Below are 16,183 nucleotides of genomic sequence, written 5' to 3' on the forward strand. Positions count from 1 at the left end.
TGAGGATCGGCAGTCACGTGACTGCGAGCGACTGTAACTTGCAGCGAGTGCAGCGTACGTACATGACCAGCACGAACTGGAAGAAACGTGCATATGTACTATTTAACGCGCTATTGGCCATGTTCACTGTTAAATATGACCGCTCTCTTATCAACTGTTGTTTTACACGGATTTGAGAGGGATGAAAAGATATGGTTAAGTCTGGGCAAATTAGCAATTAATCAATTGTCTGTCATGCCTTTCAGCAAATTATGAATACACTCATACGTTTATTGAGATATCTAACTATCCGAAAATTGGTCAAATGTTCCCCATGACCTTGTAATATAAGGCCAAGTTGCCCGTTATTAACTGTTGTCTTCAAACACGAAAAGAAAGTTGGTACCATTTGTTAACCAAATCCACGCAGAAGTCCTCAAGATATCTCCAACAGGACGTATTAGCGGAGGTTTCCCTTAAAAGGGGTAGAATAGTACTCTAGGCATGCGCGTTCTCAAAATAGGTCTAAAAGAAAAAGCAATAACAGAACGCGGGAGGATGTTAAAAAGATTTAATATTCTAAGCAAATGTGTATTTTTTTTATTGAAACGCATTTGCTGTTGCGACACACAAAGGTAACCCTTTATTCATGACAAACTGAATACTGTTTTGGGGTACAACTTGAGCCGGATACCTTGCATCCTGAGTGAAAACAGTAACAAGGTGAGACTTCCTTCCAAAAGAAGTGAATCGGTACAGATTAGTCTGACCGGTATGACAGGTACGGTTCCGACAGACCGGGGATATGATCAGGACAATCTGGGCATCGAATCAACTGCCATCGATTCCTAGCACGACCAATGAACGCCCTTTGCACAGCAAATTGTGGAACCTCAGTCCATTGCACTTTGAATGATGACGATTAGCAGTAATTGTCTTCGCACGAACATTCCAGATCAGATGCGCCTTTATATACAAGAAACTCAAACTGGTTTTAGCGCATCCTTGAAAAGCCACCAGCAACTGATCACTGGTCACAAGTATTCCTTACCTCTTCCTGATATTACATTATAGCCAAAATAATGTTCACGAATGAATTTACACGTATGCTGCTATTGTAGTTCAGCACTAAATTGTTTGTTTCTTGTTTAACGCCGCACTCATGCAGCAATATTCCAGCTCAGCACTATCATGAATGTATTCAGCGACTTTATCGCCATGCTAAGTTACTTAATGGCAGTCCTGAATATTCTATAATGCCTAGGGGCGATGGGGTAGTCTTGTGGTTAAAGCGTTCGCTAGTCTCGCTGAAGACCCAAATCGGAACAATGTGTGAAGCCAATTTCTGGTGTCCCCCGCCCCGATATTGCTGGAATATTGCTAAAGGCGGCGTAAAATCATACTCAGTCACTAAAATGCCAACATAGTCTAGATATTCTATATATTCAGGCTATAAGACTGGACGCTGGGTATACAACAACGCACATGTATCTTGTGGTGCAGTGTTTCTACTTTTAAGATCACATTCAAAGTTCCTATAAACACCATTACAAATTGTCATTATTTCTTGAACAAAAAACAACAACTTTGTGTAATTTTGTTGTTCTCCAACAACACAGAAAACAGAACTGCTGACGTAGCGAAAATGCATACCCAGTGGATGGATGTTCGACAGTAAAAATGAACATGTTTGGGCTACGAAATTAACGGGTAGTGATAGTACTAACACCTGTAACACACACCACGTCGTTACACACAAGTAATCCTTGAGAGAGATAACAGGAGATCCTTCATGGCACAACAGATTACATATATAATCAGGTGTCCGGGTCTTAGGGACTGGTCATACAATACAGGTGTGATTGGTTTCAGGACTGTATCACATTTAGCTCTTCATAAACGACCAGACCGTCAACAAATAAAACCGTCATTATTTACTTATAGTTGTGATAGATTGTGGCCAACTCTCTCCTTCGATGTGTTGTATTTCATTTCAACCCAGTATAACAAATGACCAGTCCCTTATTCTCTTTATGAATATACATTCACCAATGAAAAAGGCGAGCGTTTATTTGAACAATAACAATATTGGCGTGTAAGCAATAATAGATGTGAAACCAGCAACGATCCGTGACGTCCCGGTACAGGTAAGCATCAGAATACCTGCAATGTACCCACCCCAGCACCAGTGTCCATACACGCTCACAAAAACACAGCGCTGTTGTACTAATGCTTCAGAAAATGGCTAGAAATGATGGAAAATACAAGAATATTCAAACATATGACCTGATTAAAACATTATTGCAACAGCATTAGCACATCCAACTGGAAGCTAGTGTCCCAAATCGTGAGTCATTACAACAATGTAGAGCATGTGGCTACTTCATACAACTGTAGTGAATCTACACAAATACAAATGAATTGAAAATCACTTGGCTAGTTCTAACGACTTGGCACTCCAAATTTAGTAAAAGTATTTATACTTTATTCACTTTCAAAATATTAGCCTTTATCCCGGGCTGACCAGGGCCCACTTGAACAAAGCGATCGTAGCGCTAAGATGATCGTAACTCCCATACTTTAACATGGGCTTACGATAGTCTCAGCGCTGAGGTCGCTTTGGGCAAGTGGACCCAGATCACGAAAACACCACTCGATGTACTCGTTACCATGACGACTGTAAAAGATAGATGATCTTTGGCTATCAATAGTCTCCTGAACACAAGACCATGGATCCATGGCTGGTCACCATTGCGATGTTCACTACCCATCAGGTCGGAACAATCAGTCCAAGTGGATGTAGAGATGTGGATTACTATGTGATATCCAAAGCCTATGAAACAGATATCCAAAGCCTATGAAACAGATATCCAAAGTCTATGAAACAGATATCCAAAGCCTATGAAACAGTCACTGTTGCGAGAAGAAGAAAAAGAACGTGTTGTATGCTGACGGTATAGCAAAGCACGTTAATACTGAGGATCAATGAGGTTTAAAAGCATCTTCTTGTAGTCTCCTCCGCACTCACTGGCAACAGCCTCGGACAGGGACGTCTCGTACATGTTCTGGTAGGCCTCCTTCACCTCCTCCAGGTCCACCTGCGGCAGACACAAGGACACCATGTCAAAGGATTTACTGCAGTTGTGTTGTGGGTGCGCGAGTTGGAGGTGCAGCAGTCAGCAGCAATAGTCTAGCCATATCACATGAATGATGAGTCTGAACCAGGATGCCCGACACCAGCAATAAGCCCCGCCTACAGTTATCTACATGTAACCTTGTGTTATGAGTAATATTCATAGTTTGAGCTATGAATCAAAAGATCAGCAGCTGCGGTAAGTCCATATTCAGGTCCGTCTGTTGCTTAACAACCCTGTATTATTCCAGCTATGTCACAACGGCCTGTAAATAATCAAGTGTGGATGAGACGAACCGGTGACTGATATTCTGAGCGAGGACCCGGTTACGATGTCGGGCGCCATGACACGCAATCAACCATGTCACTGAGTCTGATTAAGTCGCGTCTTTCGGCAAGCAAAGAGATCTAGAACATATTCTAATTAGAACTCTATAAGGGAGTTGTGTTCAGGTTTTAGAACAAACTCATATTGACCTGTCCAACGTGCCAACTCCGTTACTCTACCCACGCCCCCATGAAGACATTCCGTGTGTTAGTCTGATAGCTGGATAAGTATGTTCCGGGAGTTAAGTATGTTCCATGTATAACTGACGATGAGACCCGTGTGTACCCTTGAACAAATAGCTATTGGGTGATGTCAGGACCTCCTACCTCACTTCTGGAGACGATCACTCGGATCAGGTCATTATCGCTAGTCCCAAGTCCAGCCATTGCATCGTGTGCTCTACGGGCGAAGTAGGCGGGTGTGTTCTTTGCGGCTTCAACTGTGGGTACAGCAGAACAAATAGTACAAACAGAACACATGAAGCACAGTAAAACTTCCACCAATAATTATCTCCGTACATCAATTAATAGGACAGTTGTCGCGAGGAACAAATGTCCTTATACGAGAGCGTCACTGTACTATGGTCGTGAATATCATTAATAAGAAAGCTTTTTTTCACATGCAAACTACTTTCATTAGTTTCACTAATGTGTCAGTCGGATTTCATATGATGTTAATAAATAGAATTTATATTTCACTAAGGCGTTTATAATGAATTTTCAACAGGGTTTCACATTTTCTAAAATGATTATTAATAAGTTTAAAAATGTCTGTAATATGGTTTTTGTAAATTGTTTTGAGTATTGTTTTACGCCGCTTTTAGCAATAGTCCACCACTATCACGACGGGAGATGTACCCATGTGGGGAATCGCACAGGTAGTCGGCTTCACGAGCAAACACGTCAACACCTTGGCCACACCCTCCTAACTTCGTCTCATTAGGCTCAACAAACCATAGTCAGTCATGATAGTATACACATTACAAACTACGCCAAGCAAGCTTTCACACTGACGAGTAGTGCGTGTGTTTACCTATAGACAGAAAGCCGTTCTGAAGGTCTCCACTACACTCGCTCCTGATGGCGTCCTCCATGGTGGAGCCGTGCAGTTCCTCATACTTCTCAATAGTTGCCCGGATCTGGGCTTGGCTCCTCAGACACAACACGGCGTTAAACTCCGCCTCCTCGGTCCCCCAGCAGCCCTCGCCCGCCTGGACAGCATAACAAGCTTGAATCAATACCTCGCTCCTCGACCTCACTGTCCCATCCGTTCGTTAACTAACACGCCACTGGTCATCTGTTTATTCACTACATCCCACAATGGGCTCTACAAGTCAATATGTTATTTATTACATCCCACAATGGGCTCTACAGGCCAATCTGTTATTTATTACAACCCACAATTAGCTCTACTGGTCGATCTGTTTATTCAGTACACTCATAGCTTGCCCTTACAGGTCATCTGTTTATTCAGTACACCCACAGCTTGCCCTCACAGGTCATCTGTTTATTCAGTACACCCATAGCTTGCCCTTACAGGTCATCTGTTTATTCAGTACACTCATAGCTTGCCCTTACAGGTCATGTTTATTCAGTACGCCCATAGCTTGCCTTACAGTTCATCTGTTTATTCAGTACACTCATAGCTTGCCCTTACAGGTCATCTGTTTATTCAGTACGCCCATAGCTTGCCTTACAGTTCATCTGTTTATTCAGTACACTCATAGCTTGCCCTTACAGGTCATCTGTTTATTCAGTATACCCACAGCTTGCCCTTTCGGGTTTTCTGTTTATTCAGTACACCCATAGCTTGCCCTTTCGGGTCTTCTGTTTATTCAGTACACCCATAGCTTGCCCCTACTGTCACATCTCGGAGGTTCAAAATATTTGCTCACGTCATGGAACTTCTGAGCATCTTCAGTCGCCTTTTCGTCGTCGACGTCCTCACCCTCCTCCCTGCCCCCAGCACACAGCGACACAAACATCCTCTGGAAGTAGCCGCTCGTGTCGCCGGTCAGGTCGTCCTCCAGCTCACTCTCAAACTCTGAAGTAATGGAGACACATGGCTTGCGTTACGTCTGTGGCAACTACAAAGGTGTTTCCCAAATTTGTTCCAATTCCCCAAAACGCTCACAACAGAAACGTGCATCATAAGCTACTTGAACTAAAATCTAAACCACAATTTTGAAACAGGAAGTCGCATGCTTCTCCCCACGTACTTTTAGTAAACATGACACATCCCGTTTTAGAAGTAACACGCCCTATGCAGTTTCACTTTAAAACTGTAAGCCCAGTGTCTCTAGTAACTGAGGAAGTCGTATGCGCTACAGGTGTAATGACACAACACTTCCGGCTTTAGAAAACACATACCAAATACAGTACACCTTTGAGACAGAGTTTCACGTGCAAGTTCCTCTTTCTTCACATCATATTTTGTCAAGACTTCAAACATGTCCAGCGAAGAATATTTGTTTGTAAGACCTGGGGCAATTTTTTTTTATGTATTACCCTAAAATATCGTATGGGAGACCCCTTAGTACACCGATGTACCGAATTGTAAGTACATCTCGAACAGTTGCATTAGACCAGGGATGACCCCTGTGGTAAACCCTCCATGTTCGAGGGAGCTCACTACAAAGTCCCGTTTACATGTGCAATGTAGATGTACCTTCTTTGTAAATCTCTTTTATTTGGTTTATTTCGTCATTGCTTCTTGTGCACATGATTTCTACGATCGTTGTTTCATCCGTCCCTGCACCCTGAAGTCAATAAAATAATATATTTAAATGATTACAATTAAAAATGCATGCATGCACTTGATGGTATATAGAGAAGGACCAATCGATAAAAAAAAACACATTTATATGACTCACTCTTGAAACTGATTGGTAAAAATAACATTAAAAATGATCGGTTCAAAAATAAAATAAGAGGTATCAAATCTAAAGTTAGACTACCTCAAATTTCCAAACAGTAGATTTATCTCCTTATTCTCCCTTCTAAATTTCATATTTAAAACGTCACTTCGTGATAAGTTCAAAATTCAATTATACATTGAAAACACAAAAAATGTATCCTAATTCACGATAAAAGTACATGTTTTAAGATGATATAATAGTACTCACTGATACGGCGTAGTGTATCTGGCGAGCATCAAGCGCTCGCGGGGGCGCCATGGCTGCGACAACAACCTCCTCAAAATCTCCGCGGAGTTCCGACTTCAGGTCGTCGATTAGATCCTGAAACATGGCGATAGGCAGTTGATGACTTCAGGAAACAGGAAGGGGCAACCTTTACTGAGACACTATAAGCTAATGCCCTTCATACATGGCCCCGGTGACACACATTAATCAATGCCTTCAATATATACACTAATGTATTTGTCGAAAGATACAAAATTGGTTAAAAAGAAATGGCTCAGACACAAAACATGCCCTCAGGAAAAATGGGTCAGTGGGTAGTTCAAAGAAGAAAATATAATGAACGAAAAATGTTTGATTTGAAAAGTTACTGATGTGATTTGTTTGTTTGTTGTTTAACGCCGCACTCAGCAATATCCCAGCTATATGACGGCGGTCTGTAAATAATCGAGTCTGGACCAGACAATCCAGTGATTGATCATGAGTATCGATCCATGCAATTGGGATCGATGATATATGCATCAACCAAGTCAGCGTGCCTGACCACCCGATCCCGTTAGTCGCTTCTTACGACAAGCTAACGGGGTCGGGGACTGATGTGATAAAGGTGAGAGACTTCATTAAAAATAACAGTCAATTATTTTGGCGGACATTTTTCATTTTTGCTCGGTAATGACGCTGACATACCAAGGATCAAAATCATTACTGTGAGATTCGAACCCAACTCTAAACGATTGAGGTACACGCGCCCCCTTCCCAGCTAAGCCACATAAGAACACTGTAGATTTCTTTACAAACGCTACCTTTCCATACGCCTGCTTAAAGGCGGTGGCTACTTCCTGCCTCTGCTCGTTGGACAGATTGGAGATTGTCACCAGCACCTGGTCCTCATCGGTGCCTGTGTGAGGAAGGGACAAATTAACTCAAAACAAACCACATCATAATCGAGGACGTTTACGTTTACGTTTCCGTAGCTCATAAATCGTGATTACGAAGTATAGACATTTAAAAATAAATATTGCAAAAGCAGTATAATAGTCTAAAATGAATAAGTTTCACTTGACCCGACACTTACCAAATCCCGACATGGCATTGCGGAGCGTCTCTGCAACTGCACCAGCATCGAGGTCGCTAATTCCAGAAATTGTTCCCTAAAACACAATACGTTTCATTAAAGTGATTAACTGAGTGAGACTGAGTGAATGGTGTTCAATGCCGCAGTCAGCAATATCCCAGCTACGGCGGCCTGTGTGATAATCGAGCTGTTACCATGCATGCAGGCCCCATGTATACTGAAAGCTGAGCCTAAGTACGACCAGTAAAGTCCCGGGGCTGTACAACCAGTCCCCTGTGCAGCCGACTCCTATACGACAAGAATAATTATGGTACTGGGGGACCTATCCTGACATGAATACCAATGTGGGTTCATAAATACGGCCCAAACTGTACATTTGTTCTTAAGACACTCATCTTCATCCATCCCAATGGTAACATTAGGGGTAAGGTGAAACGGGGTTTATCGTCGCGTTCAAGATGATTTCAATCATAGAGCGACGTGCATGCTCGTGTGTGTGGCTGCTTGTATACTAGTCCGGCTTATGTCGGTTTTATAGTGCTAGACACCCATCAACCTATAACTGATTCGAAGGATGCGACTTATAGGCGGAGTCGTTTTGGAGCAGACAAGATCTAGTCGTAGAAAGTGGTTGGTTGTTGGAATAGTTCAGTAACAGAGTTTGAGGCATAATGTTGAACATTTTGAAGCAGTATTAGGCACATGACAGTTAAGCATACACCAGAACTATTTCTGAGCATGTCCAACCTAATAACGCAAAGATATGTACAATCAAATTTGATAACTCTCGCTCTTCAAATACGACTTCCATATTTACTACTGCAGCTAGGGTTCAACAGACATAATATCTTTCCAAAACAGATCCTCGCATCAACAACTCTCAAAATATGTTTGTAAAAGTATATCATCTACTATATATCTAGACACTGGTATCAAATTTGCGACTGCTTACAGCGGGACAAACGACTATCCTCGTCGGAGTAACACGACTAAATCGGCAGAGTGATTCGTGAAATGCGTGCCTTGTGAAGCTGACGTCTTTTTCTTTCAGTATAGTTAGTAAGGGAGTTTAACGTAACATTTAATGGCCCCTACGTCGATCGTCATTGGGTCGTCTGTTTCATTTAAGACAGTGTAGCAGTGATGGGGTTATTTGTTAGTTTGTTGTTTAACGCCGCTCTCAGTAATATTCCAACTATATGACGGCGGACTACACGATCGAGACTGGACCAGACAATCCAGTGATTGACATCATGAGCATAGATCTACGCAATAGGGATACGATGAAATGCAAGTCAGCGAACCTCACCATCCGATCACGTTAGTCGCCTTTTACGACAAGCATGGGTTGCTGAAGACCTATTGTAACCCTGATCTTCACGGGTCAGAGGTGGGGGGTCGCCAGGCTACAATAAAGCGTTCGCTCGTCACAACTGCCCAGGTTCGATTCGCTATACATGCGAATGTTCTATGTCCGTCATCGTGCAATACTGCGAGGCAGAAAAAGACCTAAAAATCCACCCACTCACGCAAATGTACCAGTGAGTTGGGGTAAACGCCGCTTTGAACATTATGCCAGTTATATCACGGTGTGTCAGCTTAATGTGGGAGGAAAGCCTGAAGTGATGCGAGGGTGAAGTGAGGGTAAATCGGGTACCCGGGTCGGGTGGGTACTGAGTAGGACCCGGGTACTCACAGGACTACCCGGACCCGTGGTTAGTCACGCGATATATTGTTTCATAACAAACAAAAAAATCACTATAATATAACTACATGGTTATACGACAATTTAAAATCTCTAATGTCCGCATTTCTTCATGACTATGAACACGTTCCTTCTGACTTAAATGTTTGAACAAAGCTAATGCTGCAGTCAACTTCAGTGTATGCACGACCACATCGTTTTTATAGTGTATCTAAAAACATTCTGCCAGGGCTACTGTCAAACTATTCCTAATCGGACATTTTATACCTATCTCTTGACACCAACAGCGGGTAGGCGGGTAGGGTAGGGTCGGGAAATAGGGGTGTGGGTACCCGGGTAGTAAACGTGGACTCGTCCCAGCCCTACAAGGGACCAAACTCTGCACAGCTAATTGCGGCACCTTAGACGACTAGGCCACCTGTACCTCAGTGTATACGTTCATTAGCGTCGCATGCAAATCCACACTATTGGCAATCAGAAAACATTTATCGGGAAATCCATTGTGTTAAGATAGTTTGAACACGGTACTTGAGATAAAGTTGTGTCATTACATCAAACTGTGTGACCGAACTCTGAACTGTGTTGTTGAAACATGCCCGCTAGATCATCACACACCCAGCCGGTCATGTGGAGATGTGTCACTGTCGCCGCGGGGGCAGTTATACCCACCGCTCTGTGCTACGTACAACCTACATAGGTATATAGCGCTATACGGTTCGGGTTCACGGAACATATATAGGTATTTCCGGTATTCGCCTCACCCTCGCGAGTTTTGTGACTTTTGCTCTTTGCCAGTAAAAATCGACCTTGCTCCGGGATCAGATAGTGGCTCGTCTATCAAATGTCTAGACTTTCTCCGTCTTCTTTACATCCTTACAACTAAATTGCGTGTCTCGGCAGAGATGTTTCAGGCTAGATGTGTCAATGTATAACACAATATTATCGTATTTGTCTCCATCGCAACTCTGGAAAATATTTTAATATCAAACCTCGTTATACCGCGGGTCGCCTAGCTTGTAATCTGCTCACACTATAACAGGCGTGGCATTATAGTGAGTATGGGTTTTACATCGCTTTTAGCCACATTTCAACAATATCCCGGCGGGGAAACACAGGAAATGGGCTTCACACATTGTACCCATGTGGGGAATCGAACCCGTGCCTTCGCTTTGACCGCAAGTAAGGCTGCCCAATCCCTTCTGTGGCACTATAAAGAGGTCTTCCTTTCCTGTATAGTATATCCAGAGACCATATAATAGTCTCTGAGTATATCAGAATGCTGGTGTACAAAACTAAAACAGTGATGTCATTCCCCGATAGCAAGTTTTGAACGTTTAAAATCTCGAATGGTCATGGCATTGTCACACTCAGGTCATTTCCTGCACTTCACGCCTACTTGAGTGGCTTGCCAAACAGGCATGCACTGACAAATTCTACGCCCATACATGAGCTCACACCCAGCAAGCTACCACCTCCCGATACCCTCGCCTACACAAACATGATAACGGCCAGATTGTCACGACTTGGTGACCAGCGCAAATCATACGCGGCTAGGTAAGCAATGTTGTCCCCAGCTAGCCCCATCCGCCTGCCAACGTCTAATCTTGTCATTTGGGCGTGGAGAGGGTTGAGCGTGTCTCAACCAGAGCCCCATGACCGTATGAGTAAGTTATGGACACGTTACTTGTTTCAGTAAGTTGACGAAGTCAGAAATACATAATGCAAGCTTGGAGATTCATTGTATGTATGTCCAAAGTTACAGCCTAGCTTGTACAATACATCATCTCATCTGTCGGCGAGGAATTCGCGCCATGTGATACCCAAGTCACAAGAAGCAAACCCAATTTCAAAATGCCAATTAAACGAATAATGTACTGTTTCGTTCGTTTTTTTATATCGTTTTTTTAATAACGTCATAAAAGCAAAGTTGCACATGTGTTTGTTTGTTGTTGTTTGCAATATGCCAGCTATATGACAGCGGTCTGTAAATAATCGAGGCAGGACCAGACAATCCAGTGCCTGACATGAGCATCGATCTACGCAATTGGTTTGATTGTTGTTTTAAGCCGCACACAGCATTATTCCAGCTATATGACGGCGGTCTGTAAATAATCGAGTCTGGACCAGATAATCCAGTGATTGATATCATGAGCTTCGACCCACGCAATTTGGATCGATCATGAATCGACCAAGACAGCGAGCCTGACCACCCGATCCCGTTGGTCGCCTCTTACCACAAGCATAATCGTCTTTTACGACAAGCATGGGTTGCTGAAGACCTTTTCTACCCCGGATCTTCACGGGTTTTCGCGGTTGGGATACCGTGACATGCATCAACCAAGTCAGCGAGCCTGACCACCCGATCCCGCTAGTCGCCTCTTACGACAAGCATAGGCTGCTGTATGTATGTGACAAGTCTCTTATATACTAGTACACATTGTAGGTGAGTTGAAAGGGACATATCGGGAAATTACACATCCGTGACGGACAGGCCTTCACTCACGCCAAGTGTATCGGATCACTAGAATCCATCATACAGAATACCTTATAATTGCACTACCATATGCTCCAACAGGAAGACTGTTCATTAGGCAGTTCACAATATGATGCGTTCATCGACCAGAAATATAGATTTGTCTATAAACTAAACATACGCTCGCGGGACAATTAACTATCCTCTTTCATCCATGACCTTCTGCACTTAACCTACTGCGGGAATGTCAGTTCCATACCTTCCAGTGATCTCGCGGTGATCCTGAATAGTTAATGGTTGTGAAAATATGCTCAGGTAAGTCTGCTCATATTACACAGGAAGAAATTTATGTGTAAGATCGAGTTTGATAAATACAATCGTTTGGTAATATCGTTATTTATATAACATATATACCTATTGAATATGCTAATACACATGTAAGAAGCGGAGTGCAAATGTCAGACACATTAAATACAGCGTCAAAAAGCTCCACGTTTAACATCACCGCGAAGCTTGAATGAACACTGCACTCCCGACAAGCTAGTATGTACACATACCTTCGAGCGACCCCGCCCACGAGAGAAAACATAGATCACTTTTTTAATCCACGGCTCGCAACTACAAACCACTATCAAAACCATTGGTATATGGTGACCCGGAATACCTCCATCAATAACCACAACGACAATCTGTAAAATAGAGATTTTGTCTTACCGGCATATTTAGCAGTTTAGCTTGGTATCCCTTCAAAATCCCAGGTCAGTCTGACAGGTCTGGCGTGTCACGTGACATCCGGCTAACCAATGAACGACTTCACTACTCAATCGTGCATTTCGTGGCAGACGATGGTGTCTTAGTGATCATCGTATCAACGGGATGCACCCGACAGAATCACGACTCGTCGATAGCGCGAGTTATCTTGTTTTCAAAACCGAGATATTTTTCGGGAAGTTTATTCAAGGCCACGCAGGTGGGCGAATGACTCACCCATGGTGATACTATAGCGTTAACACCTGTGCAGAGAGATGTGGGTTTCAATTGTTAAACCGTCACGTTATGCTGCCTGCTTGCGGCATATTCATAAATTGCACCAAACGTATTACGTCTCAGACAACACAGCCATTATACAATTCACCTTTATTGGATATTTACCTACAATTCGACTGAATCAATTGAATATATGGGGGATATATTGTCGAATTTGCTCTCGATGCACGAGTTGTGGACAACATGTCTAGTGCAAACAGTGTACACCTTTACGTTACGTTACTGTATTCGAATATACTTTCAAAAATAAATAGATGCAGTGATATTTTCAGCACTCTGGACCTTATTAATTTGGACACCTACAGACAGGACGATAACAGGATCCATGATTAGTTAATCCAGAGGTTTTTTTAGTCCGCAAAATTGCCTTCGTGTCGTATTGAGGGGGTTTCTCTATATATGCCGTTTGATATATGTAACAGCATTTGCTACTTAAAACATGCTTACTGCATGGCATAGCGAGTTAGTGTTGGGTACTTACATTGTTTGACAAAGGGTTTATTGCTGAACGCTGTACGTTCGTATATTGAAGTTCGATATTTACATCTTACGTCTGTGGTGTGAACGGTGTTCGTGCAATCTTATAATGTTAAACCAGGAGTTGATGCATCCAATATAAGATCTTATAAATAATACATATCGGCCATACTCTACATATGCCAACATTTGGGAACTTTGTACAAGTTAAGAGCTGTATTTTTCTACTTTTTCAAAATGTTTGAACCCCCATATTCCCACGCAGTACAAGGGATTGGTTGAATTTGTGTTGCAACAAATTAAGCGTAATGTTATGGGGGTGTGGGGGGGGGGGGAGGGGGGGGGTGTGTGTGTGTGAGAGGAGTCCACCTTCAAAACGATATGTAAACCATTATTACTTTTAATTTAACGACCTAATCAACATTTATGATTTCAGGTATTCACATTTTTTAAAATTATTTTAAAACTTTTTAAATTTAAAAAAAAAAAAATTGGGGGGGTGATTTCTTTTTTACATATAAAAAAGGGGGTGACCACCACCACCAACCCAGCAACACCTCCTTGATCCGTCACTGCATTTGAACTGCATGTTTGAGTTTTCAGGTTTGAGCCAGGAAGGAGTGGGCGTGTTACCGGGCTCACCCATGTAACATTGATTCCAGCTACCGGCCAGCATATTTGTATCGGTAAGGAAAAACGAAGTCATTGTCGGTATAGGTGCCACATTGTTTGGTTTCCAGTCTGGCGTCATTGACTTGGGTGTTACCTGCACAGAATTACGTACGGGTTCGCTTGAGGTAAAAAAGTAAGACTTTCGAAATACTCTACTCTTAACACCTTTGTATTCGGTAGGTCAACATAATGTAAAGTGTCAACAGTAGGGGCTGGGAGATTTCTATGTAGTTTTTATAGACACTGTTCATATTTCATTGCTCAAATTTTAGGGTCTGTGCTTCAGTGACAACTCACAAAGAACCACTATCAGGAGAATATCTCATGAGGTGAGGTGAAATGGGGTTGACGTCGCGTCCAAGCTTTTTGCATTTATATAGCGACGCGCATGCACGTGTGGCTGCATGTACTAAGCGGGATTAGTGCCCATTTTATAGTGCTAGCCCACTGAGATACCATGCCGAGGTTTAACATGAATAACCAGACACTGTATACTGACCAGTTCTTGTTTTAGCCCCTTGATATCGAGTGCCAGGCAGGATAACAACAAGTTCCATATTTTAAGGTCTTTTCGTATGACGCGGCCGGGGATCGAACCCCGAACCTTCAGCTCCCCAGGTGGATGCTCAACCACTAGACCACGAAGGCGGTCAACATCTCATGAAGAAGGGTGTTAGTGTCAAGAAGTATGTTTTGTTCAACCTAAACTTGTCTAACTTGCCTGAGATACCATATTTTGTGTGTTGAAATATTACGTTCAGGCCACCCGTTTCCTTCTATGTACTTGTGCACGTGACTGGTTTGCTGGACTTCAATTTTGAGTGAGTGAGTTCGTTTCACTCCGCTTTGAACATTATTTCAGTTATATCGGCTTGATGCATTTACACATTTTGTGAAACCCACGAGCACGGGTATGGTGCCGACAAAGCTAGAAGCATAATCAGGGCGAACCGGGATTCGAACCCACGATCAAAGGTTTCTTGCACGTCAAAGGGACGCAACTGCGCACGGAGAATTGCGGCACCTTAGAGGTATGTCCCTGTTGCCTAAGGTGCCGCAATTTTTGTCACATCCGTACTTTTGGCCACGCCTTCTGCGGCACAAAGTATGACGACACGATCCCGAGGCAATATTGATGGCAGCTCGGTTCCCCCGAGAATCTGACACACTTTGAAAGGCAAGACATGTGAAAAGGTCCACATCCGGTAAAAGTCGTTTCTTAACAGTGCTGAAAAATATTTAAAATATTAGGGGCGGATGGGTCGAAACAAACTATATTTTAAGAAGCCACCTCTACCATAACGCTACACCGAGTTCTGTGTCACACTTGCTCAATACATCACCTTACTCTGACTGGACTATATGCCTCTGATGCTCACAGCACATACCTATACAGCAGAATTGCCTTGGCCAAGTTGTTGCTGAATAGTCCTAATTATCACGAGACAAGGTTATTAGGGACATAGTTGATCCACCATGCAGCACAATGAGTCGACATGCGACGACGAACACGGATTGACAGCCTCAAGCAAGCAACACCAGGGACCACCCAGCCAGCCTTGTCAGTTTTTGCCTTCTATTCCAGCCTAAGTCTGTGTCTGGTCCAAGGATCACCTCCGTCATAGAACATCTAAATTGAAATACGTCGTAGAGCGTTTCTTGCCAAAATCCGGTCATGTGCACACCTCTTCAAGCAACAGATGGAATATTTTATAAGTCAAAATGCACTCTCGTTAATATTTAAAGATGTCATATCCAGGAGTCTATTTCTGACCAGTTTACATTCGAGCTAGTCGCGGTTGTGAAGCCCATGGAGAGAGAAAATTAATCCTCGCCGGAAACAGGAGTATTTTGACATTTCACGTCCATAAGGATAAAACAGAACTTCCGCGAGGTAGGGTTATTGGGACATGTGGCCCTATTATTTGATGACAGGACCTCCGAACAAAGCAGCATTTTCTTCTCCCAAATCTGTCACTGACCATGCCATTCAGAGATACTGAATTTTTAGAAACCTTCAGACCCTAGGCGCAGGTATGCGTCATTTGTCATATGATTAAATATACTGAAAGTTTGCTAAGGATAAAGTTTTGATAATATAAAAGAATCAAGAAACAAATAAAGATTGAAATATCCCAATACACAATGATTGGGT

The 16,183-nt window shown here is 42.9% G+C and overlaps 1 protein-coding gene across 1 annotated transcript; it reads right to left on the reverse strand.

The window, feature by feature from the left end:
* Positions 1-536: 536 nt before the first annotated feature.
* On the reverse strand, positions 537-12,732 carry LOC139479094 (annexin B9-like). The gene is made up of 9 exons (XM_071261855.1): positions 12,547-12,732; positions 7,655-7,730; positions 7,383-7,477; positions 6,565-6,678; positions 6,108-6,198; positions 5,335-5,483; positions 4,473-4,650; positions 3,767-3,879; positions 537-3,077 (listed from the first exon to the last, which is right to left on the reverse strand). The coding sequence occupies exons 1-9, from the start codon at positions 12,550-12,552 to the stop codon at positions 2,949-2,951; spliced, it is 951 nt and encodes a 316-aa protein (XP_071117956.1). The 5' UTR covers positions 12,553-12,732; the 3' UTR covers positions 537-2,948.
* Between the last annotated feature and the right edge of the window lie 3,451 nt (positions 12,733-16,183).

Source organism: Haliotis cracherodii, unplaced genomic scaffold (genome assembly GCF_022045235.1).
Source record: "Haliotis cracherodii isolate W230 unplaced genomic scaffold, xgHalCrac1.p SCAF_4, whole genome shotgun sequence".
NCBI classification, from domain to species: domain Eukaryota; kingdom Metazoa; phylum Mollusca; class Gastropoda; order Lepetellida; family Haliotidae; genus Haliotis; species Haliotis cracherodii.